Source organism: Bos grunniens, chromosome 12 (genome assembly GCF_055505025.1).
Source record: "Bos grunniens cultivar Pamir isolate PY7600 chromosome 12, Bosgru_T2T1.0, whole genome shotgun sequence".
Classification (NCBI taxonomy): domain Eukaryota; kingdom Metazoa; phylum Chordata; class Mammalia; order Artiodactyla; family Bovidae; genus Bos; species Bos grunniens.
The window spans coordinates 71,151,669-71,174,900 of record NC_141176.1 but is presented as its reverse complement, the minus strand read 5'-3'; the positions used below and the strand labels follow the sequence as shown (position 1 = coordinate 71,174,900).

Here is a 23,232-nt window from a genome sequence, read left to right as displayed (position 1 = left end):
AGAGTTTGGGGGAGTTTGTTATCTACTAAACCCGTCAGGCATCAATCTATGATGCCCAGCAGTACCTTTCTGCAGATAAATCCCTCTTTTGTCTCTGCTGCTGCTGCTGCTGCTTAGTCGCGTTAGTCATGTCTGACTCTGTGAGACCCCATAGATGGCAGCCCACCAGGCTCCCCCATCCCTGGGATTCTCCAGGCAAGAACACAGGAGTGAGTTGCCATTTCCTTCTCCAATGCATGAAAGTGAAAAGTGAAAGCGAAGTCGCTCAGTCGTGTCTGACTCCTAGCAACCCCATGGACTGCAGCCAACCAGGCTCCTCCATCCATGGGATTTTCCAGGCAAGAGTACTGGAGTGGGGTGCCATTGCCTTCTCTAATTTAGCAAATTTGGGGAGAAAGCAAGTGGCACAGTAGGGTCTCCAGGATAAGAAGTTTTCTGATCTCCCTAAGTCTCACTTTCATCTTCTACAGAATGTGCTGCAGAAACAAGAGTCACTAAACTCAATGATGCTGTGAGAATCAAAACACACATATGAACACCCTCCATAAATAAAAAAAAGGACATGAATTGATTGTAACTTCCTATTGGTGACTGAGGCCTATTTTCACATCAAGCCAACAATGGGACCCTGCTCATAGTTTGGATCACAATATGTAAAGCATGTGACCACAAGAAAAAGAAAGTGGTTGTCTCCATCATAACCCTCCCTGACAGCCACAAAGACATACAGGCACACAGGTTCCCTGCTCACTCAAAGCTTAAACTGGAGTGCATCCAATGAAAGGCAGCAATACCTCTGTGGTGGAAATTCATTATTTTACCTTCTTTCTTTGTGGAGCTCAGAAATTATCATCTCATGCTTTTGGCTTTAATGAAAAACAACAGGACATTTTAAGATAGGTTCCCAGCGCCCCCCCCCCCCCCCACACACACACACTGTTTACCTGGCCTGTTTCACTGTTGACAGTCTTCACAAACTGTTCCACTTAGCTTTTATGCTTTGATTTTATGTTCTTTTCATTTCTTTCTCAAAACAGCACCACATTGTAGCACAGCAATCTCAAACATGCTCTAGAAAAGGCACCTGAATCCACTCCTTCATTTAGCACAGTCAAAGCATAAGATGCAAGCACTCTCTCTCCAGGTCTGGTGGGAGGACTTTGAGTGCCTTCTTGACTCTGACAATTCAGTTCAGTTCTCACCAACTCCCGGAGCTTGCCCAAACTCATGTCCGTTTAGTTGGTGATGTCATCCAGCCGTCTCATCCTCTGTCGTCCCCTCTCTTCCGGCCTTCAATCTTTCCCAGCATCAGGGTCTTTTCAAATGAGTCAGCTCTTCGCATCAGGTGGCCTACGTATTGCAGTTTCAGCTCCAACATCAGTCCTTCCAGTGAACACCCAGGAATGATCTCCTTTAGGATGGACTAGTTGGATCTCCTTGCAGTCCAAGGGACTCTCAAGAGTCTTCTCCAACACCACAGTTCAAAAGCATCAATTCTTTGGCACTCATCTTTCTTTATGGCCCAACTCTCACATCCATACATGACTACTGGAAAAACCATAGCCTTGGCTAGATGGACCTTTGTCGGCAAAATAATGTCTCTGCTTTTTAATATGCCATCTAGGTTGGTCATAGCTTTTCTTCCAAGGAGCAAGTGTCTTTTAATTTCATGGCTGCAATCACTATTGGCAGCGATTTGGGAGTGCAAAAAGATAAAGTTACTCACTGTTTCCCCATCTATCTGCCAAAAAGTGATGAGACCAGATGCCATGATCTTCTTTTTTTGAATGTTGAGTTTTAAGCCAACTTTTTCACTCTCCTCTTTCACCTTTGTCAAGAGGCTCTTTGGTTCCTCTGGGATTTCTGCCATAAGGGTGATGTCATCTGCATATGTGAGGTTATTGATATTTCTCCCAGCAATCTTGATTCCAGCTTGTGCTTCATCCAGCCCAGCATTTCTCATGATATACTCTGCATATAAGTTAAATAAGCAGGGTGACAAATATGCAGCCTTGATGTACTCCTTTCCCAATTTGGAACCAGTCTATTGTTCCATGTCCAGTTCTGACTGTTGCTTCTTGACCTGCATACAGATTTCTCAGGAGGCAGGTAAGGTGGTCTTTTGAAGAATTTTCCACAGTTTGTTGTGTTCCATAGTCAATAGTCAATAGGCATAGTCAATAAAGCAGAAGTAGGTGTTTTTCTGGAACTCTCTTGCTTTTTTGATGATCCAATGGATGTTGGCCATTTGATCTTTGGTTCTTCTACCATTTCTAAATCAAGTTGGAACATCTGGAAGTTCACAGCTCACATACTGTTGAAGCCTGGCTTGGAGAATTTTGCGCATTACTTTGCTAGCATGACAATTACTCTGACAATTATTCATGGACAAACCACAGATGGGAAAACCACTTCAAAGGATTTGAAGTAAAATCCAAGTCAGGTTAATTCCCAGCCACCATTTTTGGATTAGGTTAAAGGGAAAAGCCTGAGTTGAGCATATATTACAGTTCCTCCCACTGACGGGAAGGTGTTCTTATTCACGTTATTTTCCTCTAAGTTAAATGTAACCAATTCTCACTGAACTGCAGACATGCGAACTAGGAAATGGTGATGCTGATTCTTGATGCCATCCATCCAGAAGAACATGAAGAGGCCTTCTCTGATGGTGGAGACTTAGTGTAGAAACACCACACAGTAGACTGTTGAAACCATTAATGAGGCCCTGACAGAGGAAGGCTGGGTTCCAGAGGCTGGGTTCCAAACAGCGGACATCTTGCCTTTCTTACAGCTTTTCTTCCATGTGGAATCGCCCTTCCTCTCACATCCTGTCAATATCCTGCCCATCTTTCCAGGCTCAGCCAAAACACACTCTCCCATGAACCCATCCTGGATTCATCTCTTCCTGCTGATTTCCTAATGTTCTGTTTACATCTCTCATCTCTCATGAAGGACTGTCTTATTTTGGTCCATCATTTGTACACATGCACAAGGTGTCTCTCAGCTCCTGGAGAGTAAGATCTGTGGTGGACCACAATGCTGTTTATCTCTAATCCTCACAACCAGCTGCACAGGAAGTACTGGCCCCATTTCACAGATGAGGAAACTGAGACTAAGTGAGGTCACATCAGTGCTCTGAGGAATGCCTTTACATAATGTACTATGTATAGAGTACCTACATAAATATAAACTTAAATAATGGAAGTTAAATATTCAATATCTTCTTTCTTACATGTCATATTTTATGGATGTGTTTTACCAAAAACTGACTGAGCTTAAAATTAAGAGCTAATATTTTTTTCAAAATTATTCTAACATTTATAAAGTGACTGTTATGTCCCTAGCAATCAGGTGCTTTAAAATCATTCCTGCATTTCATCCTCAAAACAACATTATGAGGTTAATAGTATTATTATCTCTATTTTACAGATGAAGAATCATGCACCTAGCGAACAGAGAAACAGACTCAATTCCTGAGCCTCTGACTCTGTGAAGTTGATGTCATCAGTCTGAATTGATCTTGCCACTGTGATTACTTCATTTCTCCCTATTTTATCATATTAATAGAAATGTTTTCAGCTCAATGAACTTAAATGTTTACTTCAATTAAATCTAGTATAATATATCATGTTGTAATTAACATATGTAATACAAGAAAATTTGCTCTTTTTACTGTTTTTTTTCTTCCAGGATTTGGGGGGCAGTGGGGTTAGGGAAAACAGTGAGGAGAAATCTTCATTTATATGTATGTATATTTGTAGAGAAAGGGCTATAATAGTAAAAATAGCTACCATTTGCTGAAACACTGGCATGTTTGCATTCCACATGCATGGCCTGTAGCCTTTACAATAATCCCATCTCTCCTTGCATTCAGTAAGAAAAGAAATTGAGATAAACATCCAGAGTTAATAACTAAGATTGATTCTCTCCAAAAGCCAAGCCTTTTCTACTACACATACAGTTTCTGTAACTACAGGTCAAAATAGTTCTAGAACACCCCTATTATCTATGAAAGTATTATGCCCATCCACTGACATAGGGATTCCAAAAAAGATAAGTAAAGAATCTCATTAGGTGGTTCCCAGGTGTAAAAACCTTGCTGACCTCTTGCTAATCATAGTCACAGATGACATTTCAGAGCAGTAACAAAACCTCCTGGATACCCTCTGATCCAGAGTCCTTGTTTTGCTGCAGATACATCAGAGGTCCAGGCAGGTAACAGGACATGACCAGAGTGACAGTGAGCAAGTGACAAAGCTGGGGACAAGACTCTGCTCTCTGATGCCTCCCTTCCTGCCAAGGGAGGAAATGGACACAAGGGGCCCCAACTCCATGACCCAACCATGCAGAAAACAGCAGAGCAGTCCATGTTTATAAGCATAACATCATATACAGAAGAATCATTGTACAGGCTGGTCCTTCAGGTCCCCTTCCCACCAGGGTCTGTGCTGCACACATGCCCTAGGCTGGGTGAAGCCCCAGGACACTGCCTACATTACTGGTCCAGCCACCCCACGTGGCTGCAGCAAAGCATCAGCTCCCACAGAAAATACTGAATGACAGCCACTGTCCCAGTACCTGCTCTTCTTCAGAGATGCTCAAGTGTGGGGCAAAAGATAATGCTGAGTTTTACCAGAAAGGCAAGGTCATAAAAGAAACAGCCACACAGTGGCCTAGGTCTTTGGAGCCTGATCTGGACATCAAAAACTCAACTTGATTAAGGTAATTATTAACCTATTTCTTATGAAATGCCTGAAATCTATTTAGTTCCCATCCCACTTTCATAAATCACCCAATTTTTTAATAAGTTGTTCCCTATAAACTTCCTCAATTGAAGGGTAGCATGGCACTGTGGAGTCTAGAGTGCTGCTGAAACAGCTCTGAACCTGAGCTGCCAGTTGAGGTGAGTCATTTCTTCTCACCAAGCCTCAGTTTTACCAACTATAAAATGAGGTGGTAACATCAAAGACACTGGTAAAAGATTCATAACTCATATTTCTTTTTATCTGTGTACATGTGTGCACGTGTGAGCAATACACAGAAAACAGATTGGCACATGGACCCAATAAATGAGAGCTATTGTCTCACTGTCTTACATTTGCTTTCCCTCTTATTTTCTTATACAGTATGTATGTCATTTAACAAAAATCTAGTTAATTACTGCTAACAACATCATTTCTGCAAAAGCACAATCATCCACTAATAATAACCCAGGAGAAAGAATAAGACAGTTAAATAAGCAATTTTGTTTGTCCACATCATCATAAAATGGGACTCACCTGATACAATCTATGAAATTTAAGCCATTGTTCAAGCAAAATTACTATTTCCTCAGAAAGTGGGTCTGGAGCCTTCAACCCCACACCTTTGAAAGTCTGTCCCAACCTTTTCTTCACGGTATAAAAGAAATCAGATGTCCAAACTGCACTAAATAGACCCCAGGGGAAGCCCTTTAACTGTGTTATTCACTGATTTTTCTAACCCAAGAGAGTAATATAGTATTTATCAGTATTTAATTTTTTCTTTCTTTTTGCCAAATTATATTCTCCTATAAGGTAAATTTACTTTTCATTATTCACTAATTTATATCCCAATGTACAGTTAAACATTTCATCTTGCCATTTCCCGTGAAACTCAGTGCCATTCCTGAAAACAACCTCTCCATAGTAAAAGATACAGTATTAAAAAGAAATGTTAAAGCATTCCATTTTCTTTAAAGATTAAACCACAAGTCAAAAATGAAGTGGAGAGGGAAACCTAGAGACTGAAATGGAGCAAGAAGGCATCAACCAAGTGCAATGGACAGACCTCATACAGAGTCTGATTTCAACAATGGTGAAGGAGATTTCTCAGTTATATGATTAACAACATGTAAACATAGATTAGGAGAAAATTACAGCAAACGAAGCAACTGACAAAGAACTAATCTAAAAAATATACAAGCAGCTCATGCAACTCAATACCAGAAAAATAAACGACTCAATCAAAAAATGGGCCAAAGAACTAAACAGATATTTCTCCAAAGAAGACATACAGATGGCTAACACACATGAAAAGATGTTCAACATCACTCATTATCAGAGAAATGCAAATCAAAACCACAGTGAGGTACCATCTCATGCCAGTCAGAATGATTGCTATCAAAAAGTCTACAAACAATAAATGCTGAAGAGGGTGCAGAGAAAAGGGAACCCTCTTAACACTGTTGGTGGGAATGCAAACTAGTAGAGCCACTATGGAGAACAGTGTGGAGATTCCTTAAAAAACTGGAAATAGAACTGCCATGTGACCCAGAAATCCCATTGCTGGGCATACACACTGAGGAAACTAGAAGGGAAAGAGACACGTGTACCCCAATGTTCATCGCAGCACTGTTTACAATAGCCAGGACATAGAAGCAACCTAGACATCCACCGGCAGATGAATAGATAAGAAAGCTGTGGTACATATACACAATGGAATATTACTCAGCCATTAAAAAGAATACACTTGAATCAGTTCTAATGAGGTGGATGAAACTGGAACCTATTATACAGAGTGAAGTAAGCCAGAAAGAAAAACACCAATACAGTATACTAATGCATATATATGGAATTAAGAAAGATGGTAACTATAACCCTGCATGTGAGACAGCAAAAGAGACACAGATGTACTGAACAGTCTTTTGGACTCTGTGGGAGAGGGCGAGAGTGGGATGATATGGGAGAATAGCATTGAAACATGTAAATTATCATATGTGAAACAAATCGCCAGTCCAAGTTCGATTTATAATACAGGGTGCTCAGGGCTAATGCACTGGGATGACCCTGAGGGATGGGATGGGGAGGGTCACAATGGGAAACACATGTACACCCATGGCTTATTCATGTCAATGTATGGCAAAAACACTACACTATTGTAAAATGCTGCTGCTGCTAAGTCACTTCAGTCGTGCCCGACTCCGTGTGACCCCATAGACGGCAGCCCACCAGGCTCCCCTGTCCCTGGGATTCTCCAGGCAAGAACACAGGACTGGGTTGCCATTTCCTTCTCCAAAGCATGAAAGTGAAAGGGAAGTCACTCAGTCATGTCCGACTCTAAGCGGCCCCGTAGACTGCAGCCTACCAGGCTCCTCCGTCCACGGGATTTTCCAGGCAAGAGTACTGGAGTAGGGTGCCATCACCTTCTCCGATTGTAAAATAATTAGCCTCTAATTAAAATAAGTTAATTAATTAAAAAAACACACAAACTACAAGTTTGATGATATTCAAGAATTTGAGCTATTTTTCAGGTGAAATAATATGGTGATTTTTTTCCCAAAGTCTATCCTATCTTGTAGAGAAAACTAATGATATGTTTACAGATGAACAAATCTGATGTCTAGGATCTGCTTCAGAATACTTTGGGGTGGGGGTGGGGCTGGCAGGGGGCAGGGGTAGAGATGCAGCAAAACTGGCCACCAGCTGATCTTGGCTAAAGCTGGGGGTGGTACATGAGAGTTCATTATACTACACTATTTCTGTAAATTTTGGTAATCATTCATTAAAGAAAGAAATTTAAAAGTGAATAAAACATTATAAAATTAAAAACCACCCACTATTTTCTAAAGGCATTTCTGTAAGTGCTGCTATCACATTTGCATTGAAACAGCTGGGTTACATGTGTATATTTACTCAGAAATCTTTCAAAATTTGAAACAAAATTTTAATAAACCCTGTAGTTTAAACAAACACTATTATTATTTGAAATTTAAGTATATGCAACTCAAAAGTCATTACTCACCTCTTCCAAAGCACAAGCCTTTATTACTTTTTCATACCGTTCTTCTTCATATTTCTTCCCAAATAAAATGTTATTCCTCACAGTTCCTGAGAACAGCCAGGGCTTCTGAGACACATACACAATCCTCCCGTGCACACTGACCTGTCCCTGGCTCGGGGGCAGCTCTCCCAGCACAGCACTTAACAGTGAGGACTGAAATAGATGGCAACAGACACACATGAACAGGCAACACTCAGGATAGAACAAGATCCATAGTACAGCAGACCCCACCGTTGCACTTGATACACTATAGAACCCTTTCATTTAGAACAGGATGAAGTAGATCCCCGGCAATAGTGAAAAAAAGAGAGAAAAGAACCCCATTGGCCCACGTACTACTAATGGTTGATAAGGAACATCAGTATAATACTACAACAACTTACACTGCTCAGAATTTCCCCCAAATGAAAACTTATACTCAGAAAAGACTAGCTAAGAATGTTAAACATTCTTAACTAGCAGGGCAGTGTAGCAGGATGTGTATTTCATGTATCCAATGTTTCGGGTAGTTGTTTCTGCATCCAGGTATCCTTTACTTGACAAACACTTATTATTAAAAACCTACATGTGAAGAATATATCCAAAGATTATTATTAAAAAAACTCTGAAGTGAGTTGTGTCCAAAGAGCAAAAGTCCATCCTAAAGAAAATCATCACTCTCTTGTGTACACATCGCACATCTAGATTTCCACGTTTTGTTGTTTCAGACCAAGTACAGCTCTGGTTCCAAATAGGGAAAGGAGTATGTCAAGGCTGTATATTGTCACCCTGCTTATTTAATTTATATACATAGTGCATCATGAGAAATGCTGGACTGGATGAAGCACAAGCTGGAATCAAGATTACCAGGAGAAATATCAATAACTGCAGATATGCAGATGACATACCCTTATGGCAGAAAGAGAAGAACTAAAGAGCCTCTTAATGAAAGTGAAAAAGGAGACTGAAAAATTTGGCTTAAAACTCAACATTCAGAAAATTAAGATCATGGCTTCTGGTCCCATCACTTCATGGCAAATAGATGGGGAAACAGTGGAAACAATGACAGACTATTTTGGGGGGCTCCCAAATCACTGCAGATGGTGACTGCAGCCATGAAATTAAAAGACGCTTCCTCCTTGGAATAAAATTATGACCAACCTAGAAAGCTTATTAAAAAGCAGAGACATTACTTTGCCAACAAAGTCCATCTAGTCAAAGCTATGGTTTTTCCAGTAGTCATGTATGGATATGAAAGTTGGACTATAAAGAAAGCTGAGCACCAAAGAATTGATGCTTTTGAACTGTGGTGTTGAACAAGACACTTGAGAGTCCCTTAGACTGCAAGGAGATCCAACCAGTCCATCATAAAGGAGATCAGTCCTGAATATTTATTGGAAGGACTGATGCTGAAGCTGAAGCTCCAATACTTTGGCCACCTGATGCTAAGAACTGACTCTTTTGAAAAGACCCTGATGCTGGGAAAGATTGAAGGAGGAGAAGGGGACAACAGAGGATGATATTGTTGGATGGCATCACCGACTCAATGGACATGAGTTTGAATGGACTCTGGAAGTTGGTGATGGACAGGGAGGCCTGGCATGCTGCAGTCTATGGGGTCGCAAAGAGTCAGACACAACTGAGCAACTGAACTTAACTGAACTGACAGCTGAATATTTACTTCAAATCTTTAACAACACATAGATGTGTTATGTGTGTGTCCACATCACGCTAAGCTGAAATAATCTGCCTGTGTATTGGTCTCACCCAGGAACCTGGTTGCCTCTGGAGGGCAGAGGCATCAGGGTCTGCCTCACGTCCAAATCTTTTGCTCCAGCACATGGCTGCACCTTTACTACACTGATGTGACCAAGTCAAGTCACATGAGAAAACACTCAGAGCTTCCTGGAAGAGCCTTTGCAACCTCCAGACTTCATGGAGAGGCCACTGTAATGAAAAGGAAGTCCACATGTCTCTGTCCATCCTGAACAGCTGTCACATAAATAATTTCGTTTAATGAGATGTCCAAATTCCCAACAAGCTGTTTCCAACTGTACAACATGAAGCACCAAGAAGGAAAACATAAGGTGCATTTACCCAGATTTGTGTGGCCATGAAAGTGAAAGTAACACTGAAGTCGCTCAGTCGTGTCCGACTCTTTGCAACCCCATAGACTGTAGCCTACCAGGCTCCTCCATCCATAGGATTTTCCAGGCAAGAGTACTGGAGTGGGTTGCCATTTCCTTCTCCAGAGGATCTTCCCGACCCAGGGATCGAACCTGGATCTCCCACATTGTAGGCAGATGCTTTACCATCTGAGCCACCAGGGAAGCCATGAAACCATCTTGTAAAATAAAAATTCCATAGAACACACCTAGAGAAATGCTGTTCTAGATACATCTAATTAGAACTGTTTTCCTTATAGCAGCATAAAAAGTCAAAGGAAAGTCCTTCCCCAATAAAAAACCACTGGCAGGATTTCCCTGGTGGTACAGTGGTTGACACTCTGCGTTTCCACTGTGGGGTGCATGGTTTTTACCCCTGGTTTGGAAATGAAGATCCCACATACCTCATAGGTGCAGCAAAAAAAAAAGAAGAAGAAGAAGAAGTAAACCAGAGGCAGACATTCTTGCAATGGATGCTGAAGGAAAGTTCTGTCTTCTTGTCCATAAAACTAATAAAGATCTTTCTCAAAGGGAAAAAAAAATTTGTGTTACTAGCAACAAAAAGCCAGAAGGAGAAATTAAGGAAATAATCCCATTCATCATTGTATCAAAAAGAATAAAATGCTTAGGGAAAAAATTACCTAAGGAGACAAAAAACCACAATGAAGAAAACTGTAAGACACTGATGAAAGAAATCAAAGATGACATGAACAGATACACCGTGTTCTTGGACTGTAGGAATCAATATTGTGAAAATGACTATACTACCCAAAGCAATATACAGATTCAATGCAAACCCTGTCAAATTACACATAGCATTTTTCACAGAACTGGAACAAAAATTTTTACAATTTGTTTGGAAACACAAAAGTCCCCAAATAGCCAAAGTAATCTTGAGAAGGAAAAAAAAAACAAACAAACAGAGCTGGAAGAATCAAGCTCTCTGACTTCAGACTATACTACAAAGCTATAGTAATCAAGACAGTATGGGGCTGGCACAAAAAAAAAAAAAAAAAACAGAAATACAGATCAATGGAACAGTATGGTAAGCCCAGAGATAAACCCATGCACCTATGGACACCTTATCTTTGACAAAGGAGGCAAGAATATACATTGGAGAACAGATAGCCTCTTCAATAAGTGCTGCTGAGAAAACTGGACAGCTACATGTAAAATAATGAAATTAGAATACTTCCTAACATCACCTTGTTCTTGTTTTAGGAGGGAGACCTCGGTTCGATCCCCTGGAGGAGAGCATGGCAATCCACTCCAGTATTCCTGCTGGAGAATCCCCATGGACAGAGGAGCCTGGCAAACTACAGTCCATGGGGGTAGCAAAGAGCTGGACACAACTGAGTGACTAAGCACAGCTCAGCACAGGGAGCTCAACTCAGTGCTCTGTGATGACCTGGAAGGGTTAGATGGGGGGAAGGTGGGTGGGAGGCTCAAGAGGGAGGGGATATATATATATATATATATATATATATATATATATATATACACACACACACATACATACACACACACACATACAGCTGAGTCATGTTGTACAGCAGAAACTAACAACATTGTGAAGCAATTATGTTCCAATTGAAAAATAAATTTAAAAAAAGAATGAGCATGGATGACTTATTAAAACAATGTAAACCTAGAACAATAGCATTTTTAATGAAAGATATGGACTATAATCATCATGGAGATTTCACAAGTGTGACGATCAACAACAACATCTCAAGAGGGTAAATCTTTATATATCCCTCTGTGGAATGAACTTACACTTTGGCTCAGAAGGTCCCTGGGTCCTCCAATGACTGTACAGTACGCCTGTGCCCATGAGAAAACTATGCCAGGCCTCTCCATGCTCTTCTCAGCAAGTTTCATGGAAATCACTGAAATCCTTACCAAATATCTCTTATATGACGTTATAAATTATAAGGAATCAATACACTGTGTACATGTAAAACTTTCTGAGAATCAAGATGGATGTGTGGGACCAAAACTGAGGCAATGCAGAGATGGGTTTCACTGTAATTATTTTACTATTATTCAATTTCAATAAACTATCATGTTAAAAAAAAAAAAAAAAAACATTGTACACACAGCTTTGGGCTCAACTCTGAGAATTTAATAGGGACTGTAGTGTTGCGTCAAGCTGCCAAAAGGCACCACAACTTACCTTTCCTGCGCCCACAGGTCCGACCACAGCTAGCAGTTCACCAGGTCTGACAGTAAAGGAAAGGCCTTGTAGAGCTGGGGTTCTTAATTCCTGCAAATTAAAGTTTATAAAAACATACCCATTTCAATAAAGTATGCCAAATGCTACAGAAAATGGAGAAAATAATATAATATTCATTGATATGCAAATTAACCCACATTCTTCTCCTGCCTGTTTTAAGACATCCTGTCCTGGAGGCCTTTTCATCCAATCATATCTCTTCGGGAGTTTCAATCAGTTTTAGTTGCCTTTAGACACCCACAGATTTTAAGTAGGTGAAATGACAAGGCACCCACATGAAGTGAAAACTTCATGATGCATATTAACTTATTAAAATAATATACTTCATAGAGTATCCAGTATGTGAAGTTGTTTTAATCATTTATAAGTTTTCGCTATGACCCTTGGCTTTAACTGACTATATCTCATTAATCTCCACAAGAGAGCTACATAGGTATATGGCAGACCTGGCCCTTTAAATAATTTGAATCTCCACTAATCTCTCCATTTTCACTTGATAAAGAAAGAATCTCAGTAATGCTCAGCAAGCAAAGGAGCACTTTATATAAAGAAGTCATTCTCAATATGGGTTGGCCAAAAAGTCTGTTCAGTTTTTTCTGTAAGATGGCTCTAGTTGTTGGGGGCCAGAGTGAGGTACTCTGCCCGTGACAAAGTTCATGAGGAAGGAGGCTCGACATACGCAAAGGTGGGATCGAGCCTCAGGAGTCCCCCTGGAAATCTTCAAGCATCTACCCCCATAACCAGAGCCTGCTTACTTTAGTACTTTGTGCTCTCACCTACATCTCTGACTTTACGGGGGGCTGTCCCCCACCACCTCTTTCGGAGAAGGAGTTAACTTAGAGCTCCAGTTAATAATAATTCCTGGGCGTGATAAGAGTGTTTTAACCTACAAACTCCTCTGAAGTTTCTCTAGCCTGCCTGACAGGCTTGTCCGGCCACATGTGATTGCTCACAGCCTCCCAACCGTGAGAGGCATGAGATGCTTTAAACCTTCTAAAAACAGGTTCCTTAGAAAAGTTAGAAAACTATTAGTATAAGTATAATGGGCTGATTAGAAATTGTATTGGTGAAGGGTTTTTCATTTGTTGAGCCAATGTTTGTTGCTAACTCTCCACATCCCCTGCCCTTACACACATTAATGAATATATAGAAGAAATAAGTATTAACCTTTGATATTAATCACGTTAGACCTTAGGCTAAGTAAATACTTTCCTTAACTAAAACCCACTACACCCTCACCCTATAGGAATGTAACTTTATTTGGGTGGCGTCTGTTTTAAGAATAATCACCCCTGGAGAAATAAGTGTCCTGGTTGACTGACCGTTGTCACAAGGAGAGGGTCATAAATTGTCAGCAGGCCCCCTGGCCAGAAGATGATGTAACACCCCCAAGACCTCTGTATGCATTTGTGTGAAGCACCTGACTTTGATAAAAGTCAGGACTGCTGTCCCCACGTGACTTTTGTATAACATCTCAGTGTATAAAAACAGACTCTGGAAAATAAAGAATTGGGATCAGTTTCTCAAAATACTGGTCTCCCCATGTCGCTCTCTCTTTCACTCTGGTTGAGTCTCCATCTGGAGCGCGGAACCCGCCATGCTTACTAATTATGCCTGGGCTTCTAAGATCCGACCGGGGAGGCCTCAGTGTCTCCTCTCCTTCGGGGGAATGGAAGGACGCCTGCGGCCTACGTAAGTGGTGCAAACTTCTTGTCTTGAAGTTTTATTGGTCTCCCGCGTAAACCAAGCTACTCAGCCTCTTTTCTCCACTGAATTTTCCTACTGAGCTATCCTCATCCTATTACTCTGTATATCTTTGATAAAATATTTAAATAAATAGGTCGCCGACGCCATCCCCGCTTCGAATACCCTGGATCAGCCAGGGCAGGACCCCGGCATCTAGTAGTACTAAGTTGTCTTTAACTTTATTCAAAACAATGTTGTTAAGATTGTTTATGACAGCTGTCATATCAGCATGCATTTAAAAAAAACTTTTTAAAATTGGTGAATTTTTGTGTAGCCATTTTAATATTAAAATTAAAAAGCAACATTTTTGGCACATTATGTTTTACTATTTTCTTCTTTCTTTCTTTTCTTTTTTTTTTTTTTTTTTTTTGCTTTACTATTTCAAGAGAGGTAAAAATGCAACTGAAATGCAGAAAAAGATTTGTGCAGTGTATGGAGAATGTGCTGTGACTGATCAAATGTATGAAAAGTGCTTGCAAAGTTTTGTGCTGGGTATTTCTTGTCGGACGATGCTCTACTGTTAGGTATGCCAGTTGAAGTTGATAGAGATCACATCAAGACATTCAGAACAAACAACGCTATACCATGCAGGAGACAGCTGACATACTCAAAATATTCAAATATTTCATTCAAAGTATTGAATGGAAATTGTTTGCACTAGCTTGGATATGTTAATCACCTTGATATTTGAGTTTCACAGAAGTTAAGGAAAAAAACCCTTCTTGATCATATTTCTGCATGCAGTTCTCCACTTAAACGTAACAGAAATGTTCCATTTTTAAAACAAATTGTGACAGGTGATGAAAAATGGATACTATACAATATTGTGGAACAGAATAGATTGTGGGCAAGTGAAATGCACCAGCACGAACCACACCAAAAGCCAGTCCTCATCCAAAGAAGGTGATGTTGTGTATATGGTGGCATTGCAATGGAATCCTCTATTATGAGCTCCTTCAGGAAAATCAAATGATTAATTCCAACAAATACTGCTCCCATTAGACCAAACAAAAGCAGCTATCTATGAAAAGCATCCAGAATTAGTCAACAGAAAATGTATAATCTCCCATCAGGATAACGTAAGACCGCATGTTTCTTTGATGACCAGGCAAAAAACTGTTACAGATTGGCTGGGAAGTTCTGACTGATCCCCTGTATTGTACCAGACATTGTACTTTTGGACTTCCATTTATTTCAGTCTTTACAAAATTCTCTTAATGGAAAAAATTCAATTCCCTGTAAAACTGTAAAAGGTATCTGGAACAGTTCTTTGCTCAAAAAATTAAAAAATTTTGAAAAGATGGAATTATGCAGTTCCCTGGAAAATGGCAGAAGGTAGTGGAACAAAACAGTGAATATGTTGTTCAATGAAGTTCTTGGTGACAATCAACCAGAGTGATAAGAACTCTGAGAAAGGGCTCCAGGAAAAGCAATATTAGGAAGACTACCCATGCCCTTTGGCCACATGGAAAATAGTACTGACAAGCAGCTGAAAGAGGAAAGATGAATTATTGATGGCCTTATATACATAAACTAATCAAATTAAAAATGGATAAATTTCAGAAGGGTAGGAGGAACTTTCATGAAAAACAAAAAAGTGATCACTACACACTACTTTTCCTAGAAGTTAATGATATTTACATGGTCAACAGTTCAGTTCAGTTCAGTTCAGTCACTCACTCGTGTCCGATTCTTTGCAACCCCATGAATCAGAGCACGCCAGGCCTCCCTGTCCATCACCAACTCTCGGAGTTCACTCAAACTCATGTCCATCGAGTCGGTGATGTCATCCAGCCATCTCATCCTCTGTCGTCCCCTTCTCCTCCTACCCCCAATCCCTCCCAGCATCTTCAAGCATCAGAGTCTTTTCCAATGAGTCAACTCTTCACATGAGGTGGCCAAAGTATTGCAGTTTCAGCTTCAACATCAATCCTTCCAATGAACACCCAGGACTGATCTCCTTTAGGATGGACTGGTTGGATATCTTTGCACTCCAAGGGACTCTCAATGGTCTTCAACACCACAGTTCAAAAGCATCAATTTTTTGGCACTCAGCTTTCTTCACAGTCCAACTCTCACAGCCATACATGACCACTGGAAAAACGATAGCCTTGACTAGACGGACCTTTTTTGGCAAAGTAATGTCTCTGCTTTCTAATATGCTATCTAATTTGGTCATAACTTTCCTTCCAAGGAGTAAGCGTCTTTTAATTTCATGGCTGTAGTCACCATCTGCAGTGATTTTGGAACCCCTCAAAATAAAGTCAGCCACTATTTCCACTGTTTCCCCATCTATTTTCCATGAAGTGATGGGACAGGATGCCCTTATCTTCATTTTCTGAATGTTGAGCTTTAAGCCAACTTTTTCACTCTCCTCTTTCACTTTCATCAAGAGGTTTTTGAGTTCCTCTTCACTTTCTGCCATAAGGGTGGTGTCATCTGCATATCTGAGGTTATTGATATTTCTCCCGGCAATCTTGATTCCAGCTGTACTTCCTCCAGCCCAGCGTTTCTCATGGTGTACTCTGCATATAAGTTAAATAAGCAGGGTGACAATATACAGCCTTGATGTACTGCTTTTCCTATTTGGGACCAGTTTATTGTTCCATATCCAGTTCTAACTGTTGCTTCCTGACCTGCATATAGGTTTCTCAAGAGGCAGGTCAGGTGATCTGGTATTCCCATCTCTTGAAGAATTTTCCACAGTTTCTTGTGATCCACACACTCAAAGGCTTTGGCATAGTCAATAAAGCATAAATAGATGTTTTTCTGGAACTTTCTTGCGTTTTCAGTGATCCAGCGGATGTTGGCAATTTGATCTCTGGTTCCTCTGCCTTTTCTAAAACCAGCTTGAACATCTGGAAGTTCACGGTTCACATGTTGCTGAAGCCTGGCTTGGAGAATTTTGAGCATTACTTTACTAACATGTGAGAAGGGTGCAATTGTGCGGTAGTTTGAGCATTCTTCGGCGTTGCCTTTCTTTGGGATTGGAATCAAAACTGACCTTTTCCAGTCCTGTGGCCACTGCTGAGTTTTCCAAATTTGCTGGCACGTTGAGTGCAGCACTTTCACAGCATCATGTTTCAGGATTTGGAATAGCTCAACTGGAATTCCATCACCTCCACTAGCTTTGTTCGTAGCGATGCTTTCTAAGGCCCATTTGACTTCACATTCCAGGATGTTTGACTCTAGGTCAGTGATCACACCATCGTGATTATCTGGGTCATGAAGATCTTTTTTGTACAGTTCTTCTGTGTATTCTTGCCATCTCTTCTTAATATCTTCTGCTTCTGTTAGGTCCATACCATTTCTGTCCTTTATCGAGCCCAACTTTGCATGAAATGTTCCTTTGGTATCTCTAATTTTCTTGAAGAGATCTCTAGTCTTTCCCATTCTGTTGTTTTCCTCTATTTCTTTGCATTGATCACTGAAGAAAGCTTTTTTATCTCTTCTTGCTATTCTTTGGGACTCTGCATTCAGATGTTTATATCTTTCTTCTTCTCCTTTGCTTTTCGCTTCTCTTCTTTTCACAGCTATTTGTGAGGCCTCCCCAGACAGCCATTTTGCATTTATTTTCCATGGGAACGGTCTTGATCCCTGTCTCCTGTACAATGTCACGAACCCCATTCCATAGTTCATCAGGCACTCTATCGATCAGATCTAGGCCCTTAAATCTATTTCTCACTTCCACTGTATAATCATAAGGGATTTGATTTAGGTCATACCTGAATGGTCTAGTGGTTTTCCCTACTTTCTTCAATTTAAGTCTGAATTTGGCAATAAGGAGTTCATGGTCTGAGCCACAGTCAGCTCCTGGTCTTGTTGTTGCTGACTGTATGGAACTTCTCCATCTTTGGCTGCAAAGAATATAATCAATCTGATTTTGGTGGTGACCATCTGGTGATGTCCATGTATATAGAGTCTTCGTTTGTGTTGTTGGAAGAGGGTGTTTGCTATGACCAGTGCATTTTCTTGGCAAAACTCTATTAGTCTTTGCCCTGCTTCATTCCGTATTCCAAGGCCAAATTTGCCTGTTACTCCAGGTGTTTCTTAACTTCCTACTTTTGCATTCCAGTCCCCTCTAATGAAAAGGACATCTTTTTTGGGTGTTAGTTTTAAAAGGTCTTGTAGGTCTTCATAGAACCGTTCAACTTCAGCTTCTTCAGCGTTACTGGTTGGGGCATAGACTTAGATTACTGTGATATTGAATGGTTTGCCTTGGAAATGAGCAGAGGTCATTCTGTCGTGTTTGAGATTGCATCCAAGTACTGCATTTCAGACTCTTTTGTTGACCATGATGGCTACTCCATTTCTTCTGAGGGATTCCTGCCCGCAGTAGTAGATATAATGGTCATCTGAGTTAAATTCACCCATTCCAGTCCATTTCAGTTTGCTGATTCCTAGAATGTCGATGTTCACTCTTGCCATCTCTTGTTTGACCACTATCAATTTGCCTTGATTCATGGACCTGACATTCCAGGTTCCTATGCAATATTGCTCTTTACAGCATCGGACCTTGCTTCTATCACCAGTCACATCCACAACTGGGTATTCTTTTTGCTTTGGCTCCATCCCTTCATTCTTTCTGGAGTTATTTCTCCACTGATCTCTAGTAGCATATTGGGCACCTATTGACCTGGGGAGTTTCTCTTTCAGTATCCTATCATTTTGCCTTTTCATACTGTTCATGGGGTTCTCAAGGCAAGCATACTGAAGTGGTTTGCCATTTCCTTCTCCAGTGGACCACATTCTGTCAGATCTCTCCACCATGACCCGCCCATCTTGGGTTGCCCCACGGGCATGGCTTAGTTTCATTAAGTTAGACAAGGCTGTGGTCCTAGTGTGATTAGATTGACTATTTTTCTATGAGTATGGTTTCAGTGCTTTTGCCGTCTGATGCCCTCTTGCAACACCTACCGTTTTACTCGGGTTTCTCTTACCTTGGGCGTGGCTCCGTGGGCGCAGGAGGACCTAGAGGAGCTATCCCACATTGAAGGTCAGGAAGGGCAGGGGTGAGGAGATACCCCTCGTCCAAGGTAAGGAGCAATGGCTGCGCTTTGCTGGAGTAGCCATGAAGAGATACCCCACGCCCAAGGTAAGTATGTGTCAGCATCCACATAAAGTTAACATCATAATGGAATTTTAGTGGTGCTTTCCATAAGTGCTTCAAGTGGATTATGACAAGAAATATCAAGCAGGAGGCAAATCTACTCTATTAAGGTAGGGTAGGTCAGTCACCTTGTATGAGTTCCTGTATGCAAAAGGTGTAGGGATGTGGTTGTATATATTTGTTCTATATATTTATGTAGAACATATTACTGTCTTGCTGGTGGAGATGAAAGGTTAGGGTCAGAAGTAGGTGAACACAATTCAGGTGGCACAACATTGTCACTGTCATGAAAGACAGGAGGAGTCTACAGAGCCTGGATATTTGCTCTGTGGTCCCTACTCTGACACTAGCCAGGCTCCCGGACTCTGCTCTGGAGGGTGGACCCTCTGGTAGAGGTGTCTCCTCCCTGAGTCCTTCCAGTCCTGGGGTGGGAGCAGCTTCCTGCCTTTGCTAATCACTGAGCTGCCTCATCCACCACTGCTTTGCCCTTTTTTGTTCTTTCATCTCCTATGTAACTAATTTCCTGCATGGAATCCCCTCTCTCCTGCTGCAGGTTTGGGTCTCCTGATTAATCCACACTGATACAGGAGGATGTGCACAAAGAACTATAAAGCTGGAGGCGGGAGGAGACTTTCAGTTGTCTGTAATGGGGCTGCACTGGGAGTGTAAACTTGAGAACTTTTGGAGAGTGGTTCCTATTGTTTTTCCTATTTGCTAAATTTCAGAAATAAACCAAGTCCTGGGAAAATCTTTGTGATATCACCAGTTCTCCCTGTCAGCTTGTCACACAGTACAACCCTTCAACTTGGAATAACTGGTACTTACTATGCCCACCTGCTCTCTCCTCCTGCCCCTGGATGCCACCAAAGTAGCCAGAACCATCCAGAAGCTTAGGATAGAGGAGCCCCACCCTACCCACGGCAAAGATGCAAATCACTCACACTATGTAATAAGATATTTGATAACATTAAGGCAAAAAACATACACTGATTGTATCCAAAGTCTCTGGTCTCTAACAGCTGATTTTGTATTTGTTAGTTAACCCTTTCTATACTGCAGCATTTTGTATCTCCAATCCTACAAATTCTAATATTATAAATGCATTTACTTCAAGTTCAAAATATGATAATGCTTTGAAAGTTCTCTTGAAAGTGAGGTAAATAATAATATGTCAAATGCCTCAGGCTGACTTTATTTTTAGTGTTAGCAAGTGTTAGTTTCTCAGTCGTGTCTGACTCTTTGTGATCCCATGGATTGTAGCCGGCTAGGTCCTTCTGTCCATGAAATTCTCCAAGCAAGAATACCACAGTGGTTTGCCATTTCTTTCTCTGGTGACCCTGTAGGGGAAATTAGAATTGGACACCTCAAGTCCAAGGGAGCCCCTCCAGGCATGTTCATTACCAGAGCATTCCTCTCCTTTGTAAAGAGAGGAATTTGTTTCTTTACAAAGAAGTTCTTTGTAAAGCACTCCTGACTGGCAGATTGTTTAATTGTGAGCCATACAGAGGCCATTGCTCTTTTGATCTTAACATATCTAATATGCATCCCAAAGATCTTTCCTTCAGGACAGATGAAATATTTTTCCCATTTTTGCAAAACACAAAGCACCAAAACACAAAAGATGCAGACAATTTCCAACAAAAAATGGTACAAGACAGATTCCAGCATCAATGCATACAGATGAACTGACCACCAACAGGGTAAATAAATGTACCTTATAAAACAAAGGAACTAATTCTATCTAGGTTACCCACTCCCACAAGAACTAGCTCCCAAATGAACTGATTCCAACTGCACCAGTTCCCAAATCAGGTAAATAAATTTACCCTACATATGAGCTATGGTGGGCTTGTCCCATGAGAACTAGTTCCCAATGAACTGGTTCAGGGTAGAGTCCAACAACACCTCCCCTCTGTAAATGGGTACCCAACCAAATTAGCTTGTCCTGTAAAGGAAAAGCCCAGATTGAGGGGAAAAAATGTTCCCAGTGTGCACACCGGAGTAACTTACCCTTTGAAATCAAGCCCGTCGGCTCTTAACACAAAACGACACACAAAACAAGCGAACAGGTTGAATCAGCTATCAAATTGGGTAGACTTACCCTACAACCGAAATCAAGTCTGTTGACTCTAGAAGTTTGTCAGTTCTTTGTCTCAATTGTCAAGCTGAGGGAAGCCGGTACCCATTCAGGGAATCTTGAAGGAAAGAACCTCAGGACAAATGAACCGAGCAGCTGCTAGGGTCTTGCTCCAATATTCCCTGATTGGTGCTGGCTAGCCACAAGCAGCAAGGCTCCTGGCTGGCTAAGCCAAATTGTTACCAAGTCCAACCTTGCTCTGCTCACCGCAAGATAGGCAATGAGAGACAAGGTTTTGAGGCAGGGAAAAGACCTTAATTGGGGAGCTGGTAGACCAGGAATACTACAGGCTAGTGCCTCAAAACAACCATCTTTATTTTTAATCTCTGTTAATTGCAAACCTCATTCCTGATTCAGAATATTTATAACATACTTCCATGGTATATGGGCTAGTCACATTTTGTATCATGTGTAAAATCTCAAAACCCTCCAATAAATCTATGTCACAGTTGTCCTTTAGCAGTCACAATCATGAAATTAAGAATTTGTTACCTTATCCCAAAAAGCAGTGAAATCTTGCACGTTCACAACTGTTTTACCATCTGATGGCAGCTGATGATCACACTGTGGTAGCTCACCAAGTAACAGAAAGTTCTACAGAAAAAGAAAAAACACAAATTGTTTAAACTGTAGGAACAAAGCACAAGCAAAATAATTGCTTCCATGAAATCTGCAATATATTTTACAAACTGTATTTCATTATGTTAGATCATTAGCAATACTAAATAATATGTTGTATAAACTATTATAGCATATAGTATAGTACATCCAGTATACACATATAGCTTATAGTGTGTATATATGTAAACACACCACACACACACACACACACACACAAAAGAGTTCCAGGCCATGGAACTATCTTTGTAACTTTCTTAACAAGTATACTGGCTCCCCTTAAAAAAGAAATATGTCTCCAAATTTGAACACATCAAGAACCGGGACATTTATTGTTTCATTAATAATACACACAGGTTTTGACAGAAAATGATTCCATAAATATTTACTGAATCCCACCAGGTTCCAAGCACCATGCAACACTGCTAGGAACACAGAGAGGAAGGTCATTCCCAGGCCTTCAGCAGTCAGGTGGAAAAGGACAGGCTGGGAACATAAGACCTATGGATGAAACTCTGAATGAAAGCCTTACTCTGCTTTCCTCCTCCTGAGTATCAAATCCCTATTACTGCTTGTAATTAACTATCATTAAAATCATCATCTTAAAAGATAAGGCTATTAAATCTCTAACTCTTTCTTACTTTTCACAAGCATGTTTTCACAAACACTTGTCTCTGATCCTTAGTCAAAGTCCTCTCCTCCTCAACAGAATGATCATATCTTCCACTTCTTGCTATTTTCCACAACAATTATTAATAGGAATTATTCAATGCAATTTAGCTGAATAAAATAAAGTCTTGAAAATCATTAGAAAACTAATATAATCATATACAGGAAACTCCCTCTTAATCTTTAAATGCTAAAAATAATTCAATGAGAAAACACACAGTGGGAAAGAAAATGAACAACAGAGACCACTCCCACCCCCACCCCCAAGTACTATGAACATGTGGCAGAGACTACTGGCTGTCCTCAAAACCTGCTCTCTTTCTTCCATGCTAACAAAACCTTGGGTTTTAGCTGCACATGGCAACCTGAAAAGAGGCCCTCTCTCTCTCCAGCCTTCTGAGCAAATAGGAGCAGCCACATGGCTAAATCCAGGTCAGTGGAGGGTGACAACAACCAGGCTCTTTCTCCACCCCATGGCCTGGGCCTTGGAGGCTGCCAGCATGGTCAAGGTCAATGCATTTGACATCATGGAGGATCATACTAGCCATGGAGCTTGTTACAGGTTAAATTATATCCCTCTCCCAAAAGATAGGCTGAAGTCCTATCTAGGAACTCCAGTTACATCAAAACATGACTTTATTTGGAATTAGAGTCCGATTAAGATGCAATCATACTGGAGTCAGGTTGGCCCTGAATCCAATATGACTGATGTCCTTATAAGGATACCCAGAGACAAACACAGGCAGAAAACAGCCACCTGAAGAAAACATAA

At 40.8% G+C, this 23,232-nt stretch overlaps 1 protein-coding gene across 1 annotated transcript in view; it reads right to left on the bottom strand.

Moving 5' to 3' along the window:
* Positions 1–23,232, bottom strand: part of LOC147361871 (ATP-binding cassette sub-family C member 4-like) — a 448,560-nt gene that overhangs the window by 189,683 nt on the left and 235,645 nt on the right. Inside the window, exons 18-20 of the mRNA XM_086328628.1 lie at positions 21,666–21,767; positions 12,121–12,210; positions 7,762–7,953 (exon numbers count right to left, since the gene is read on the bottom strand). Coding sequence (XP_086184754.1) covers positions 7,762–7,953; positions 12,121–12,210; positions 21,666–21,767 — 384 coding nt within the window. The remainder of the gene's footprint in view (positions 1–7,761; positions 7,954–12,120; positions 12,211–21,665; positions 21,768–23,232) is intronic.